This window comes from Eurosta solidaginis, unplaced genomic scaffold, assembly GCF_040869045.1.
Source record: "Eurosta solidaginis isolate ZX-2024a unplaced genomic scaffold, ASM4086904v1 ctg00001302.1, whole genome shotgun sequence".
Taxonomy (NCBI): domain Eukaryota; kingdom Metazoa; phylum Arthropoda; class Insecta; order Diptera; family Tephritidae; genus Eurosta; species Eurosta solidaginis.
In genome coordinates this window covers 6,089-25,320 of record NW_027137059.1, presented here as the reverse complement: position 1 = coordinate 25,320, position 19,232 = coordinate 6,089, and the positions used below count along the sequence as shown (strand labels likewise).

At 41.7% G+C, this 19,232-nt stretch overlaps 1 protein-coding gene across 1 annotated transcript in view; it reads right to left on the bottom strand.

Moving 5' to 3' along the window:
- Window positions 1–13,203, bottom strand: part of LOC137236056 (uncharacterized) — a 48,060-nt gene extending 34,857 nt beyond the window's left edge. The window contains exon 1 of the mRNA XM_067758757.1: window positions 13,032–13,203. Coding sequence (XP_067614858.1) covers window positions 13,032–13,159 — 128 coding nt within the window. The 5' untranslated portion in view covers window positions 13,160–13,203. The remainder of the gene's footprint in view (window positions 1–13,031) is intronic.
- Window positions 13,204–19,232: the final 6,029 nt, after the last annotated feature.

The window sequence follows — 19,232 nt, the reverse complement described above, 5'->3', positions numbered from 1 at the left end:
AACCTTCTCTCAGAATGCCAGTCTGGTTATAGAGCAAGCCATAATTGTGCGACGGCTTTACTCAAGGTAACTGAAGACATCCGCCCTGCCTACGATAGGGGTGATTTGACTGTGATGTCACTTTTAGATTTTTCGAAAGCCTTTGACATAAATATATTTATCTCGCCCTATTGGCTTATCTGAAGATTTGGTTTGTACGATGAACGAGGATCTCGGAAGCATCTCTTCTCTCTGGTCGAGTGATAATAATTTAAATCTAAATGCGTCTAAAACAAAAGCTATTTGCATTTCGCACACTCCGCAACTAGTAGAGAATTTGCCATCGGTTATACTACAGGATATTACCATTAAGTATGGGTCGGTCGTTAGTAGTTTGGGGTTCAAACTAAATTCCAATTTTAACTGTGTTGATCATATTAACTACGTTTTATCAAAAATTTATTTTGTGTTAAGGAAATTGTGGTACACAGCTGCTTTCATTCCTCCAAATGTCAAATTAATGTTAGTCAGATCACTAATAGTTCCTTTCATTTTGTTGGGAGGGTTAGTGTTTGGTGATGGATTAGTTTGGTCTAGAAATAAGCTACAACTTGCATTGAACAATTGTGCAGGATATATCTACTTGAAGCGTAAATTTGACCACATATCAGAGTTTTCGTTTAAAATACTTGATTGCAGTCTTACTACCTTCCTAAACTATCGCAATCTAATTTTCCTGAATAAATTATTTTATAAAAAACAACCAGAATACCTATTCCGAAATTTATGTTTTGCTAGATCTGACAGAACCTGTAACCTCATCGTTCCACGCCATAAATATCTCTCATCATCAAGGACGTTCCTTGTCAGTACTATCAAAGTGTGGAACTCATTACCTAATTTTATTAAAAATTAGCCAATGCATCGCGCTTTAAATTGGCTTTGTCTGAATTTTTTGATATACGAAAAACACTATTCTAGCTATTTTCTCGAATCTACATTGTCTATTTCTGTTATTTCTTTTATATTATATTATTATATTCTGTTATTTCTTTTATCTAATATATAAAATTCTTCTGTCACGGTTTTAGAGGCTGAACTCCTCCGAAACGGCTGAACTGATTCTCATGAAATTTTGTGAGCATATTGGGTAGGCCTGAGAATCGGCCACCGTCTACCTTTTTTTTCGCTACGTGCGTAGGGTCTTGAGATCAAAACGTGGACCCAGGTAACCCTAGAATGTGTTTATACAACATGGATATTACATGAAAGCTGCTGATGAGTGCTATAGTACAGGATAATTTTCATACAACTGGGAGGCTAGGGTCTCGAGATATAGGCCAAAACATGGACCCGGGCACCCCTAGAATGTGTTTATACAATATGGATATCAAATGAAAGCTGTTGATGAGTGCTATAGTTCAGGATAATTTTCATAACCATGGGTGACTAGGGTCTCGAGATATTAGTCAAAACGTGGACCCGGGTACCCCTAGAATGTGTTTATACAATATGGATAAGAAAAATAACAAAGCTGTTGATGAGTGATTTAGTAGAGGATAATTTTCATACCCCTTGGTGACTAAGGTCTGGATATATTCGCCAAACGTGGGCCCGTGAACGCCTAGACAATGTTTTTACATTGTGGGTATCAAATCGAGGCTGTTGATGAGTGCTTTAGTACAGGATAGTTTTCATATTGGTGACTAGGGTCTCGAGATATAGGCCAAAACGTGGATCAGGGTAACACTAGGATGTGTTTTTATATTATGGGTATCAAATTGAAGCTGTTGATGTGTGCTTTAGTACAGAGTAAATATTGTGCCGCTGGGTGACTACGGTCTCGAGATGTGGGCCAAAACGTGGACCCGGATACACCTAGAATGTGTTTTTACATTATGGGTATCAAATTGAAGCTGTTGATGTATGCTTTAGTACAGAGTAAGTTTTACACCGCTGGGTGACTACGGTCTCGAGATATAGGCAAAAACATGGTCCCGAATACACCTTGAATGTGTTTTTATATTATGGGTATAAAATTGAAACTGTTGATGTGTGCTTTAGTACAGAGTAAGTTTCACAACGCTGGGTGACTAGGGTCTCGAGATATAGGCTAAAGCATGGACTCGGATACCCCTAGAATGTGTGTGTATTATGAATATCAAATGAAAGCTGTTGCTGAGAGCTCTAAAATTCATTGCGATAGTCGATTTGGTCGCATCAACCTGGCAAAACTGATAAATATGCATGCGAAGCCGAAATAAAGACAAGAATTAATAATACCCACATACCTATTCACATACGGCCTATTCGATTTGACAGAAATTTCGTATATAAATTTGCCTATATTAGTATTTACGATGCTTTTTCCGGGAAGTATACCAGAAACGGACTGGGACTGGGATTAGGACTAGGACTGGGACTGAGACTCGGAGTGGGACTGGAACAAATTACATACCACCCTCTGGGACTGGCAATAAGAGATGAAGAAGAAGGAGAAAAACTTGAGAGAAGAGAAAAGAGAGAAGGAGACTGAGAAAGAGATAGAATGAAACGAAGATGGAGATGAAGCGAAAAAGACGGAGGGAGGAGGGAATAAAATATTAGGAAAGAGTGTAGGGCAAAGATAGACGGAAAAGCTTATTAAAATGTATGTAGATAGGCCAAATTTAGAGCAGAACAACGTCTGCCGGGTCTGCTAGTATTAATATAAATATTGTTATACTTACATTATTATATTGTACACAGATCCAAATATCGATGTACTTTAAGAGACAATAGTCTCACTTGTACAAATTAAATAAATTGCATTGAATTGAATATCGTTTGGGGACCCTTCCGGCATCATTTTTTGATGGTTTGCCGGATCCATCAGGGTCATTTCGGGACCATTTTGGGATCATTTGGGGACCCTTCCGAGGTCATTTCTGGATCCATCCGTGATGCCATGGGAGTCATTTCGAGATTTTTTTGTTACTTTTCCGGGATAGTTTTGAGACCATTCCGGGATCATTTCTGGATCCGTGCGGGATCCCATCGGGGTCATTTCCACACTATTTTGGGATACTTTTGGGACCCTTCCAGAATCATTTCTGTATGGTTTTCGCGAACCGTCGTGGATCCCCTCGGGGCCATTTCGGAACTGTTTCTGGACTACGTCGGGATAATTAAGGAACCCTTGCTGGATATTTTCTGGATGTTTTTTGAGATACGTCAGGACAAAGACCAAGGGTCCAAGCATACTGACTTGCGGAACGCCGGAAGTCGCAACGTAAGGATCGGATGATACACCATCAGTACAGACAATACACCATCTTTTAATTAAATATGATTTTAGCCACTGCAGAAAAATTGAGCGAAAACCAAGACAGGAAAGTTTATGAATAAGTGATACCTTATCTAAAGCTTTGGAGAAGTCAGAATAAGCACAATCTACCTGGTATCCAGATGCAAAAGCAGATATACAATACTCACTAAACTCCACTAGATTGGGACCGTCGAACGTCCCGCAACAAAACCATGCTACTTGGCACAAATTAGGCTCTTCACTGAAAAGTATAACTTGTCTTTTACAACACATTCAAATAACTTCGAAACAGTAGTGAGCTTTGATATAGGTCTGTAGTTATAGACATATCTCTTATTTTCAGATTGGTAGATAGGAGTTTTCGATGCAAGTTTCCAAGCATCAATAAGCTCCCCGCACTAAAGTTAATATGTCAACAGGATCTCAAGAGGCAAAACTAAGGCCGGACAACCTTTAATCACGGCACTTGAGAGACCATCAGAATCTGTCTTGACCGATTGCTTTAATTTAGTAATAACACTTGAGATATCGTCACATGAAATTGACATTGAACCGAAATCCAGAGAAGAATTTAAATCAGAAAGAAGGGGCATCATCATAGAATGCAAAATTAACACTAAAAGAGTCCGCAAACAGGTTCAATACCGCACTAGGATTTTTAGCTACATTATCTTGGTAAAAGACAAAAGCAGGAACCGAGGAGCATGTCGTTTTAGATTTAATAAAATTCCAAATTGTTTTAGGATGGGACTTAATGTTTATCTGAAAGCTAAGAATATAGTTTGTGTAAAGAAACTTATCCAGACAGTTAAACTCCTTTAGATACTGCTGATACTTCTCGTAAAAGGACAGACTCTTGGTCTGACTAAACTTTTTGTAGTATTTGTTTCGCAAATTCCTCAATTTTTTTAAACGCTTTGTTAAAGACTGGAACATGCCTTAAACATAGGTCAAAAAGCGTTGATATAAATATTTCATAGGAAACGCTAACATCTGAGGAGGAAAAAAGATCAGCCCAGTTAATTTCCGAGAAAACATGGTTAAGGATAGACATATCGCACCGTGCAAAATTAAAAGCGATATCATCATTTATAGAGGGTACACAAAACTAATAAAACTCAAGTTTAAGAACAATAGTAGTATGATGCATATCCGACGGAGCAAATGGTGCATGGCATTCGGATATGTTAAAATTAATATTATCACTGAGGAATATAAAATCTAATATTCTGTCAATTTTAGTGAAGTTATTGATTTGTAGTAAATTTAAGCTTAGCATGTTATCTAAAAAATAAGTCTCAAAGGCTTATTAAGAACTACAGACGAAATATTGTCAGCACGAGCTTTATAAAGATCTTCAGAATTATTCGGCGGAATATAAGATGCCATCACGAATAGAGAGCCGGAGTACGTAGAGCCACTAACATTAACACAGAGCTGGTCAAGTAGGGAATCACTATTATTAAGCTGAACTAGGGAAGTATTACACTTGCGTTGAACTGCAATAAATACACCTCCACCTCGCGAACGCCCAGTTTTTCCTGCATCCCTGTCTTTACGGAAAACGACTAACAAATTGGGATCGAAGAATTAGCCATCAAAAAATCTGGAGTCAGCCAAGTTTCAACAATGACAAAGATATCCTCAGAGAGGATAGATAGAATAAGAGACGTCATTTCAATTTTTATTTGTAATGTACCTGATTGGCGGGTATTAGAAAATTGGCTTCTACACATTTTTATTTTTCGTTATACCCAGCTTTTCCGGAGGGGTAGGGATTGGTCTCATATAACCACTCACCTAATTTCAGTCGTCTAGCCTTAATACTTTCAGATATATTGACTACGAATAATTTCAGTTGTATGGGAGGTGCCACGCCCCCTTGTCGAAAACTTTTTTTATATAGCCTACCATAGATTGACGCAGTCAGGGTATGTCATGGCAAAATTTCGTTCGATTCCATTCTGCGGTTTAGGCTGCAAGTCCAAACATACATACAGACATACATTCAGACATATATATAGTAGATGTACCTGATTGGCGGGTATTAGAAAATTGGCTTCTACACATTTTTAAGAAGTGTATATTAATATATATTGTGATTGTTGGAAAGAGGATGAATTGCTTAATTAATACAATTCTTTAAAACAATCAAAAATACCTCATGAAATTACCCCTCAAATGGGACATTACAAATAAATTTCGCAAAAAGTATGAAATGACGCCACTTATTCTATCTATCCTCTCTGGTTGATGCCAAATTCGAAGACGAAGTTGAAATTGAAGTCGAACACGAAGCAGCGCTAAAAATAAGTGCGCCATCATATATCGTCGTTACAATGCCAAAGTCACGAATGTGCCATTTTTGTTCAAACGAAATATTATATATATCAAATTTTGCAAAGCCAAAACGAATGTGCATTTTTTGAAAAAAGTGTCTTTAAATATAACATTTATTTACATTGCTATTATTACATTCAGGCCTGTTCTGAATTCCGACTCGGAATGAAAAGTAAAACGACATTGATTTCGACTCGGTTTATATTTGGTGTTCTCAATTCTGATTGTAAAAAATCGATTCGAAGTCGATTTCGAATCGTTTTCATTCCGATTCGGTAATCAGTTTAATCAGCTGTTTTTGTTTATCAGGCTGTTCTAAATTTCGATTCCGATCAATTTTTTCGGAATCGAAATGGATTGGTTTTCTCAATTTCGCGTATGTGTTTTGGTTTAAGTATCATAAAATTTTATTTTAATTAAAAAATGCCTGCAGATATGGTTTTTGGATGCGCAGACGCAAGAAGATGTGCTATTGTGCGTGCGAATCGTAAAAATGCGCTGGGTTGGAATTCAGAATAGGTCGACTTCATTTCGATCAGCATCGATTTGTTTGCCTAATAGATTTCTTGATAGAAGTTTTTAAAGAAAGATTTATTATGCCAATTTAACTCAAATTTAAACAAAAAAATACACACAACTCTTCCAAATAAAATGAAGAATTAAAAAAAAATGATTTGAAAGACAAATCTCGCAACATTTGTGTATAATCGGTCAATTAATTTTCATTCCGACTGCTCAGAGGCAATACTTTTCAAACCGATAATTTTTGGTTGGAATCGAAATTGAGAACACCAATCCATTTCGATTCCGAAAAAATTGATCGGAATCGGAATTCAGAACAGGCCTGATTGTTTTATTAAAATTATATAAGCATGAAATGTACACACCCAGTGATGATAAAAGTACCAAATAAAAAATAAAAAAGTATTTAAAAACGGAATACATACATACTTTCGAAAATACTTTGAAATCGAAGGCTGACATTTTTGAATTATTAAGCGCTGTACGCAGATCAAAACAAAAATTTTGCTTTTCACATTGCATGGCAATTTATACATAAATACCGCTATTATATAAATAAAACAAAATTTATGAATCTTTTTGATATCAAAAAGATACGAGGTCCTCAGTAGTGTAATTAGGCATCATATATGAATGCAGCTGTTTTCTTACCATTACTACAGAAACCTTTCCCCCCGATGAGAGCCACGGCTGCCGGATCAGCGCCAAACCAAGCGCTCCTCAAGGGTTAGCAGCAGTTCGCTCGATGTCACTTTACTGTGTTGGAAGTTTATCTGTAGGACTCGCAGCACCATTGCGCTGTTTGTCCCCCTCCAGCACCTTCGTCGTGACGTCGTCGTCCTCCCCATGCCCTTTTGGTTTAGAGTATTCGAAGCCCCCTTCAGCCTTTTGTAACTGTTGTGCAGGGTGTGCGACTCGCAGCACCATTTGGCTGCTGGTCCTCTTCTAATACCTTTGTGGTGCCGTCGGCTACCTCCACTTGTCCTTTTTCTCTTTGGCTTTTGAGGTCCTTTTCGACTTCGTCCAATTCTAGCGTGTAAGGATTTGTATCCTCGGACTTCTTTTCTTGAGTCGCATGTAAATTTCGCCTATACCAAAGAATATTTTGCCAAGCTGCGTATATTGTCCTCCGCCTGCTTGTTTATTTGGAAGATGTAGAACTGATCTTCCCCCGTAGGCCGAGATACAGTAAGTACCTCCCCATCCTTTGCCGGTATGTTCGTATTCTGATTCTGCAGAAGTCGAAGTGTATCCTCCGACGACATCACGCTACCATGCGTGGATACCCACACCTTAACTTTTGGTACCGTTGGAATTTGAGCTTTATCCACCACCTCAAACCGCGCGTTCGTGCCTCACCTTTGGAGGTTTGGAACCACTTCTTCCAGCCATCGCAGGCTCGCGATGTTGTCGCACGCTGACATCTCACACCAGACTATTCCAGAGTACGCACGGAACAGTTATGAAGCATTAATGGCCGCTGTTGAGAGACGTTACGGAGGCGAGCATAGGAAACAGATATACCAAATTGAGTTGCAAAACTGCTACCAAAAAGCGAATGAGACTTTGCAGGAGTTGCGTCGGATGTCGAAAGGCTGACCCATTTAGCAAATGTGGACGCAACCGTGGAATACATCGAGAGGGTAAAAATCCAGACCTTTATAAATGGCATACGGGACGTGGAAACGAAGCGAGCTACATACGCAAATCCAAAGCCAACATTTTCTGAAACTGTATCCCATGCACTGACTCAGGAAACAGCGTCACTTTTGAGTAAGCCCGCATACAAAGCTCATCGCGTGGAAGTAGAAAAGCCAGATTGGGTAGACATAATTTTGGAAGCACTGACGGGATGACAACAAAAAAATGCCGGAGTTATGAAATGTTTCAAGTGCGGCAACCCAGCTCACATTCTACGTCATCGCAGCACCGGTCCTAATAGTTCCAACAATGTGGGTGGCCGCAAACGCAGAACTGAAGGAGATAAGCAAATCTCCAAGTTTACTCAATCGTTAAACTAAAGCGAGTCAGCGGCAAGGAGTGACAGCTATCTCCCGCAATTGAACGCCCCATAATCTCTATCTCGCAAATTGGAATAAGGTCCAGCAATCTTACCAACGGGAGACGTGGGGTTGGAAGGGAACGTTTACTGACTGTAGAAACGGGTGCATCTCATTCCATCTTTCAATCGGATTTAGACAACGAGAAGATAAGACCATTGCATGGAGCAAGATTGGTTACAGCCACTGGAGTAGACACCCAGGTTCTAGGAGAAGTAGCATGTGAAGTCGCAATTGGGAACGTCACGGTACTACAGAATTTTGTAGTGGCAGAGATTGTTGATGCAATCATAATTGGAGTGGACTTCTTAATCGACCAAGGCATCAAGATAGACATGCAAAGCAAGACGATGCGATATAAGAACATGGATGTGCCACTTAATTTTGGCTACGAAAAAGGCTACAGCAGTCAACAAGTGCTGGTGGAGGAGAATCAGTAAATACCACCAAAAACGGAGGGGGTCATCTGGGCAAAGATTGATGGAGATTGTGGAACAAACAAATAGTGGGCTGTCGAGGCAGCAAACAAATCAACAACGAAAATACTTGTAGGAAAAACCCTGGGTACAACTAAACAAGATGGACGAATTCCGGTACGAGTACTCAATGAGTTCAAGTCACCATTCAAACTGATACTATATTGGGAAGATGCCAAGAGGCTGATGTAATTATTAACTGTGAGTAGATCCAGCAAAATGTTTCAACAAGCAACATTGATCTTTCAAATGACATCACGGCATTGACGGGGGGTATAGAGGAAGACTATCAGAATAAGGCAAATCAACTGCTCCTAAAGTACGCAAATATATTTGACCAAGATGGCTCCAATCCAGGCCGCACCAATGTTGTGAAACATCAAATTGGGACTGGAGATGCGAGGCCGAGCCGTCAAGCTCCTCGTAGTCTTTCACTGGCGAAGGGGAAAGTTGTGAGTCAAATCATACAAGAAATAAGCGACAGCTAGTCCATTGAGCCAACGGTGGTACTTGTGAAGAAGAAGGATGGAAAAATGAGGTTTTGCGTGGACTACCGGAAGTTGAATGACGTTACGAAAAAGGATAGCTACCCATTGTCAAGAATTGACGACACTCTGGACTCGCTCTCTGGTACGAAATGGTTTTCCACACTGGACTTGAAATGCGACTACTGGCAAGTGGAAGTGAAGGAGGAAGACAAAGAGAAAACAGCCTTCAGTGTCGGTGCTAGTCTTTGGAAATTTACAGTCCTTTGGACTATGTAATGCACCAGCTACTTTTTAAAGATTTATGGATCAGGTGTAATGTATCCAAAGTGACTGCATACATATCTACACACATAACATACGCGGTGTCTAAGTTGTTTAGTCTGTAACTAAGAATTTGCAGACACCGCGTATTCCTCTACTCCAACATTTTCACACGCTTTCAGCAAGTGCATTGAAGCAACTTATGAATGTGTGTACGAATGTGTATGCATACGCTTGGCTACATGACTTTTGTTATTTTGTTAGACTTAGTAAGAATGTAAGAATTAAGAGTAAATATGTATATGTTTATGTAGTAACTAAGTAGCGCATAAGAATTATGTGTAAATACGATGAAGTTTTTATTAATAACGAAGATTCGGTATTCGGCACTCAAGGGCGCCACCTCCTTAAATAATCTTGTTTAAATATTTAGGGGTATGGTGCCTCCACCCAAATAAATAATTTAATATATTTTACACAGGTACTGAAAGGACTACATTGGAAAACATGCTTAGTGTACTTAGACGACACTATCGAATAGGGAAAGAACTTTAAAGAACATCTTAAGAACTGAGAGGAAGTTTTCCAGACAATGCCTGGCGCTGGTCTGAAACTAAGTGCCAAAAAGTGTTCGCTGTTTAAAAAGGAAGTAAGTTATTTGGTTCACAAGGTAACGACAGAGGGCATCTACACTGCGAACGAAAAGATAGAGGCTGTAAAGGATTGGCCAAGGCAACATAACCTGCTTGAATTGAGAAGTTTCCTTTGGCTGTGCACATATTACCGCCAATTTGTAGCAAAATTTGCAAGCGTAGCCCATAGCCTCCATGAGCTTACAAGAAAAGATAAAGCTTCTGAATGGAAGAAGGAGCAAGAAGTGGCCCTCCAAACATTGAAAGAGCGTTTGTGCACTGCCCCAATGTTGGCATATCCGATTGCAGGAGCAACATTTATTCTAGATACAGATGCCAGTGAATATGCTATAGCAGGACAGGAGATTTCAGCCGACGAACTGGAAAACCAGAGAAGAACTATTGCGTTACACGCAGAGAGTTGCTGGCATTGGTAGAGTGCATTAAACATTTTCACAAGTACCTCTACGGGCAGCGATTCCGCATCAGGACAGATCGCGTTGAAATGGCTCCTACAGTTCCGTTATTCAGAAGGTCAATTGGCACGGTGGATCGGGCGACTACAAAGCTATGACTTTTACATTGAGCATCGGAAAGGTAGTACCCATGGGAATGCCGATGCAATGTCACGAAGACCATGTAATTTGGAATGCAAACACTGTTCGAAAGCTGAGGCTAAGGAAAACATCATAGATATCCGGCTTATGACTATAATGTGTTCGGATGAAGGGGCCATGGAACAACTAAGGAAGTGTCAGCAAGAAGATACAGATCGGTCACATGTTATGCGAGGGCTTGAAAGAAACGAAAACCAAATAAAGAGATGTCAGCAGAGAGTCCTATTGCGAAGTCATATTGGAACAGTTTGGATAAAGGATGGTCAACGTAAGAGGAAACTAGTAGTTGTCCCCAGGAAAAGGATTCCTGACGTTCTCAACGAGCTACATAATGGTCCAAGTGGAGGTCATCTGGGGATCACGAAGACGCTTGAGAAAATTAAGCAGATATTCTATTGGGTTGTTGCCGTCAGTCGGTCATGGAGTGGTTTGCCAACTGCGAGGTTTGCAGCAGAGCGAAGGGGCCCGAATCCCCAAGTCGTGGCCAGATGAAGCAATATAACTCAGGTGCACCATTTGAAAGGATCGCTATGGATATCGCAGTTCCATTTCCTACTAGCAACCGCGGAAACAAATATGTACTGGTGGTTATGGATTACTTTAGCAAATGGCCAGAGGTATACCCAATCCCAAATCAAGAAGCTGAAACAGTATCAGAAGTGTTTGCAAACAATTGGGATGGAGGTGTACCAATGGAGTTATATTGTGACCAAGGCAGGAATTTTGAAGCAGCTGTGTTCCAAGAAAGGTATAAGACATTGAGCATTCGAAAAACACGGATACAGTTGTATTGCATCCTCAGTCCGTTGGTATGGTGGAACGATACAATAGAACCTTGGACGAGCGCTTGAGGAAAGTAGTGGACAAGTTCCATAAAGAGTGGGATACATACATATCATTATTCTTGATCGCTTACCTATCGGCAGTGCATGAAACAATGGGCCGCAATTTTTGGCAATGACCTTCGACTGTCAGCTGATTTGATGTTTGGGATAAATGCCGATTCGGAGAGAAATACCAAGAAATCCACTGGCGTCTTGGAGGAAGAGATGAAGGAAATACACGATGTTGTAAGGCAACGAACCAAGATTATGAGTGACAAGATGAAAGCATGATAAAGCAATTAATTCAGAAGGCTTTCGGGAAGGAGATTTGGTGCTGTTATACAACCCACAACGAAAAAATGGTTTGTCTCCGAAATTACAGTGTAAGTGGGAAGGCCCATACAAAGTTGTAAAACGAATCAACGATGTAGTTTGCATCATACAAACCATTGGCTAACCACGAAAGAAAATGAAAGTGGTTCATTTGGAGAGGCTGGCAGTGTTTAGATCGGGACGAGCCGACTTAGGTGGAGGGCAGTGTGGCGAATTTTAGCATAACTAGACTGTTAGTAAATAAAGGCACAACAACAATAAAGCAAGCTGCCACTCTTGTGTACACGAAAACATCAATTTAATCCATTTACACGTGTACATAAAGGCGACGAAGAGATATTCCACACACACAGATGTAGTCATCGCCGAAGTAGTTACTCATACATACACACGCATACGACCAGTAGAAAAGCATTAACTACAAATATACATGTGCATATATAGCTGGTAACCAAGCAGGAGATACAACAGTTGCAAAGGTGAAACGTCTAGACCTTTGGAGAAATATGCGGAAGAGACAATAGATAGAATAAAAGCAGCGCAAGCTGACGAACGAGTAATCAGTTTGAGTTAAACACGCTTTTGTTAAGTACTTGATATTGAAGTATCATTGTACTATTCCCCAAGTAATCTAAAGAAAGGCCACTTTGAAATACTGAAAATTGCAGTGAATTTTTCTACAGTTTAGCGATTCGAACGTTAGCAGAAAGTTTGAAATAAGCGGAATTTCCCCGAAATTCGTTCCAATATAAAGAAAAGTGTAGTCATTTGGGTTGAAAAAAATTTTTTTCAAAATTAAATTTTATAGTCAAATTGTTTTTCTTGTTTCGTTCTCGATAAATTGCATTAAAGATGGCGAACGCCGAAACCGGTTTGTCTCCGGACCAAACTTGACGAGGAATGGCGGGAAATCGTTCCAATTCAAGTAATTGCTGTATATTGGAACAATTTTCCATCATTCCTTGTCAAATTTGATTTGAAAACGAACCGGGTTCGGTGTTGTGCCATCTTCAGTGCTATTTTTTGAGAACGAAAAGGGAAACTAATATTTTACCTATGCACTTGGTATTTGAGAAAAGTTTCTTTTGACAAAAGTCTTCACTTTTGCACCCTATCGAAAAATCAACAACATAAAAGACAACATAACTTTCAACTAAAACCAAAAGATTTGACTGCAATTAAAAATACTTACCATAGATTACTTATTTTGAATTCTTCTGCTCTATACGCCGTTTCATGTGGCCTTGTATATAAATACGTGAAATTCATTCTTCGGCAGCGGAAATCCCAAGATTCGTCGAGGGTCATTCCACGTTGCATATACCAGATACCTTCGAACTGTAAATAATTAAAGCATAACGTTGCTGCGCTCACAAAAACAGTTATGTGTTTTTCAGTAACTTTTCAGGAGATCAAAAAAACTTATTTCTGGTGTCCATTTGCAAAATTTTGCAAATGTCGTATTTTGAAATATTTTATGGAAAGTACGTTATTGATGTGTGAAGGAAAAAATCATTATTTTTAACCCATTACGACGTGATAAATATTTGCGCCGTTTTATAGCACATAGCTGCTTTCAAACATGATTCAAATTTGCTTTCGGCGGTAGGGAAATGCATGCAATTTTTGCCGTTATCTAATCTAATCTAATCTAATATATCTAATATCTAATATCTAATATATATTATAAATGGGAAAGTTTGGATGTTAAGATGTTTGGATGTTTGGATGTTTAGATGTTTGGATGTTTGGATGTTTGGATGTTTGTCCAGACGTTTGTCTTTGTGACTCAATAACGCAAGAACGGCTGGACCGATTTGGATGAAATTTTGCACACATATAGCCAATAGTCTAGAAGGATCTACTAGCTATATATTTTTCAAAAGGGGCGTGGTCCCCGCCCCTAGGAACAGTTATAATTTAATTATTATATTTTTTCGTCTTTGCGACTGAATTACGCCAGAATGGCTACACGGATTTTGATGAAATTTGGGACACAGACAGTAGTCTACTAGCGAAATTTTTTTCGAACATGGAAAGAGGGGTGGGGGTCCCACGACCCTTCGAGAAATTATTTTTCATAATTTTTACACATTATAACTTTACGTATACTGGCCTTCACCAATATCACAGACTCAAGGGGTCAAATAAGTCGAGGGCTTACAGAGTAAGCAGTGACACCCTCCGCCCGCCCCCCTTTATCACCCCCCTCGGGTGTAAAATCCATAAATTGTTATAACTCAATCTAAATTTTCTCCTAAATCAATAGTTTTTGGTATCTGGTACATACAGAACGAGATCTAGACAATTTTGGAGGAACGATCAGTGGTCCTCTCCTCTACTCCCGCCATCCGCCCTCCATCAATTGTTTTTATTAGCACGCTTTTATTAGCTTTACCTGTATGTTTTTCGGGATCACTTTGGGACTCTTCCGGGATCATTTGTGGACGGTTTTCGGGATCCTTCGGGATCCCATCGAGGTCCTTTCGGGGCTTTTTCGGGACAATTTCGGGATCATTTTGTGAACCTTCCGGGATCATATCTGTATAGTTTACGGGATCCGTCCGGGATTCCGTCGGGGTTATTTTGGAACATTTTCGGGACTATTCCGGAATCATTTCGGGACTATTTCGCGATCATTTGGGGACCCTTCCGGCATCATTTCTGGATGGTTTTCGGGATCAGTGCGGGATCTCGTCGGGGTCATATGGGGACTTTTTCGGGATCATTTGAGGGCTCTTCCGGCATCATTTCTGGATGGTTTTCGGGATCCGTCCGGGATATCGTCGGGGTCATTTGGGAACTTTTTCGGGATCATTTGGGGGCTCTTCCGGCATCATTTCTGGATGGTTTTCGGGATCCGTCCGGGATCTCGTCGGGGTCATTTGGGGACTTTTTCGGGATCATTTTGGGGCTCATCCGGCATCATTTCTGGCTGGTTTTCGGGATCCGTCCGGGATCCCGTCGAGGTCATTTCGGGACTTTTTCGCGACTAATACGGGATCATTTGGGAACCCTTTCGGCATCATTTCTGGATGGTTTTCGGGATCCGTCCGGCATCCCGTCGGGGCCATTTCGGGACTTTTTCGCGACTAATACGGGATCATTCGGGAACCCTTTCGGCATCATTTCTGGATGGTTTTCGGGATCCCTCCGTGATCCCATTAGGGTAATTTCGGGACTATTAGGGGATCATTTGGGAACCTTTCCGGCATCATTTCTGGATAATTTTCGGGATCCGTCCGGGATGCCGACGAGGTCATTTCGGGACTATTTCGGGATCATTTGGGATACCTACCGGCATCATTTCTGGATGGTTTTTGGGATTCGTCCGGGATCCCGTCGTGGTCCTTTCGGGACTTTTCTTCGACTAATACGGGATCATTTGCGGACCCTTTCGGCATCATTTCTGGATAGTTGTCGGGATCCCGTCACGGTCATTTCGGGACTATTAGGGGATCATTTGAGGACCTTTCCGGCATCATTTCTGTATTGTTTTCGGAATCCTTTCGGGATCCCGTCAGGGTCATTTTGGGACTTTTTTGGGGCTAATACGGGATCATTTGGGGATCCTCTAGGGGTCGTTTCGTGACTTTTTCTGTTTTATTTCGGGATCATTTGGGGACCCTTCCGGCATAATTTCTTGATGGTTTGCCGGATCCGTCAGGGTCATTTCGGGACCATTTTGGGATCATTTGGGGACCCTTCCGAGATCATTTCTGGATCCGTCCGGGATGCCGTAGGAGCCATTTCGGGATTTTTTTTTACTTTTCCGGGATAGTTTTTGGACCCTTCCGGGATCATTTCTGGATCTGTGCGGGATCCCATCTGGGTCATTTCCGGACTATTTCGGGATCATTTTGGGATCCTTCCGGAATCATTTCTGTATGGTTTTCGCGATCCGTCGTTGATTCCCTCGGAGCCATTTCGGAACCTTTTCTGGAGTATGTCGGGGTCATTTGGGGACTTTTTCGGGATCATTTGGGGCTCTTCCGGTATCATTTCTGGATGGTTTTCGGGATCCGTGCGGGATCTCGTCGGGGTCATTTGGGGACTTTTTCGGGATCATTTGGGGGCTCTTCCGGCATCATTTCTGGATGGTTTTCGGGATCCGTCCGGGATATCGTCGGGGTCATTTGGGGACTTTTTCGGGATCATTTGGGGGCTCTTCCGGCATCATTTCTGGATGGTTTTCGGGATCCGTCCGGGATCCCATCAGGGTAATTGCGGGACTATTAGGGGATCATTTGTGGACCTTTCCGGCATCATTTCTGGATAATTTTCGGTATCCGTCCGGCATGCCGACGAGGTCATTTCGGGATTATTTCGGGATCATTTGGGATACCTACCGGCATCATTTCTGGATGGTTTTTGGGATTCGTCCGGGATCCCGTCGGGGTAATTTCGGTACTTTTTCTCGACTAATACGGGATCATTTGCGGACCCTTTCGGCATAATTTCTGGATAGTTGTCGGGATCCGTTCGGGATCCCGTCACGGTCATTTCGGAACTATTAGGGGATCATTTGAGGACCTTTCCGGCATCACTTCTGGATGGTTTTCGGTATCCGTTCAGATTCCCGTCGGAATAATTGCGGGACTTTTTCGGGATCATTGGGGACCCTTCCAAAATCATTTCTGGATGGTTTTTGGGATTCGTCCGGCATCCCGTCGGGGTAATTTCGGGACTTTTTCTCGACTAATACGGGATCATTTGCGGGCCCTTTCGGTATCATTTCTGGATAGTTGTCGGGATCCGTTCGGGATCCCGTCAGGGTCTTTTCGGAACTATTGGGAGATCATTTGGGGACCTTTCCGGCATCATTTCTGGTTAGTTTTCGGGATCCTTTCCGGGTCCCATCAGGTTCATTTCGGGACTTTTTCGGCATCATTTAAGATTGGTTTTCAGGATTCGTCCGGTATCCGTCAGGGTAATTTCTGGACTTTTCCCAGACTATTTCGGGATAATTTTGGGACCCTCCCAAGATCATTTCTGGATGGATTTCGGGATCTGTCCGGGATGCCGTCAGGGTCATTTTGGGACTATTAGGTGATCATTTGAGGACCTTTTCGGCATCACTTCTGGATGGTTTTCGGTATCCGCTCAGGATCCCGTCGGAATTATTGCGGGAGTTTTTCGGGATCATTTGGTGTCCCTTCCGGCATCATTTCTGGCTGGTTTTTGAGATTCGTCCGGCATCCCGTCGGGTTCATTTCGGGACTTTTTCTCGACTAATACGGGATCATTTGCGGGCCCTTTCGGCATCATTTCTAGATAGTTGTCGGGATCCGTTCGGGATCCCGTCAGGGTCTTTTCGGAACTATTAGGTGATCATTTGAGGACATTTCCGGCATCATTTCTGGATAGTTTTCGGGATCCTTTCGGGGTCCAGTCAGGGTCATTTCGGGACTTTTTCGGGATCATTTAGAGATGGCTTTCAGGATTCGTCCGGGAACCCGTCAGGGTAATTTCTGAACTTTTCCGAGACTATTTCGGGATAATTTTGGGACCTTCCCAAAATCATTTCTGGATGGATTTTGGGATCAGTCCGGGATGCCGTCAGGGTCATTTTGGTATTAGGTGATCATTTGAGGACCTTTCCGGCATCACTTCTGGATGGTTATCGGTATCCGATCAGGATCCCCTCGGAATCATTGCGGGATTTTTTCGGGATCATTTGGCGTCCCTCCCAAGATCATTTCTGGATGGATTTCGGGATCTGTCAGGGATCCCGTCAGGGTCATTTAGGGGTGCGTTCGAGATCCCGTCAGGGTCATTTCGGGACTTCTTCGGGAATATATCGGGATCATTTCTGGATGGTTTATGGGATCCGTCCATGACCCCTTAAGGGTCATTTCGGGACTATTAGGTGATCATTTGAGGACCTTTCCGGCGTCACTTCTGGATGATTTTCGGTATCCGTTCGGGATCCCGTCGGAATCAATGCGGGACTTTTACGGAATCATATGGGATTCCTTCCGGCATCATTTCTGGATGGTTTTCGGGATTTGTCCGGGATCCCGTCGGGGTTATTTCGGGACCTTTTCGGGGCTAATACGGAATCATTTGGGGATCCTCTAGGGGTCGTTTCGTGACTTTTTCTGTATTATTTCGGGATCATTTTGGGACCCTTTCGGCATAATTTCTTGATGGTTTGCCGGATCCATCAGGGTCATTTCGGGACCATTTTGGGATCATTTGGGGACCCTTCCGAGATCATTTCTGGATCCGTCCGGGATGCCGTAGGAGCCATTTCGGGATTTTTTGTTACTTTTCCGGGATAGTTTTTGCACCCTTCCGGGATCATTTCTGGATCTGTGCGGGATCCCATCTGGGTCAATTCCGGACTATTTCGGGATCATTTTGGAATCCTTCCGGAATCATTTCTGTATGGTTTTCGCGATCCATCGTGGATCCCCTCGGAGCCATTTCGGAACTTTTTCTGGAGTTAGTCGGGATAATTTAGGGACCCTTCCTGGATATTTTCTGGATGGTTTCTGAGATCCGTCCGGGAGCCCGTCAGGGTAATTTCGGAACTTTTTCGGGACTATTTCGGGATCAATTTGGTACCCTTCAGGCATCATTTCTGTGTGGTTATCTGGATAAGTCTAGAATCGTGTCGTTGTCATTTCGGGTTTTTTTGGGACTACTTCGGGAACTTTTGGAAACACTTCCGGGGCGTTTCTGGATGGTTTTCGGGATCCGTCCGCGATAGCGTCGGGGTCATTTCGTGGCTTTTTCTGGATAATTTCGTTATCATTTTGGGATCCTATCAGGTTATCAGCTCATAAAGTTCTTTTTTTTACTCAATTACAAAAATAAAATGCATTAGACAGAAAAAAATTTTTAAACAGATAACTTTATAAGCAGGCTAACGTGAATAGCCCACATATTTCATTTTCTCCTTGCGGACGGGGCCGCGGGTAAAGGCTAGTATATTATAAATGGGAAAGTTTGGATGTTAAGATGTTTGGATGTTTGGATGTTTGTCCAGACGTTTGTCTTTGTGACTCAATAACGCAAGAACGGCTGGACCGATTTGAATGAAATTTTGCACAAATATAGCCAATAGTCTAGAAGGATCTACTAGCTATATATTTTTCAAAAGGGGCGTGGCCCCGCCCCCTAGGAACAGTTATAATTTAATTATTATATTTTTTCGTCTTTGCGACTTAATCACGCCAGAATGGCTACACGGATTTTGATGAAATTTGGGACACAGACAGTAGTCTACTAGCGAAATTTTTTTCGAACATGGAAAGAGGGGTGGGGGTCCCACGACCCTTTCGAGCAATTACTTTTTAATAATTTTTACACATTATAACTTTACGTATACTGGCCTTCACCAATATCACAGACTCAAGGGTCAAATAAGTCGAGGGCTTACAAAGTA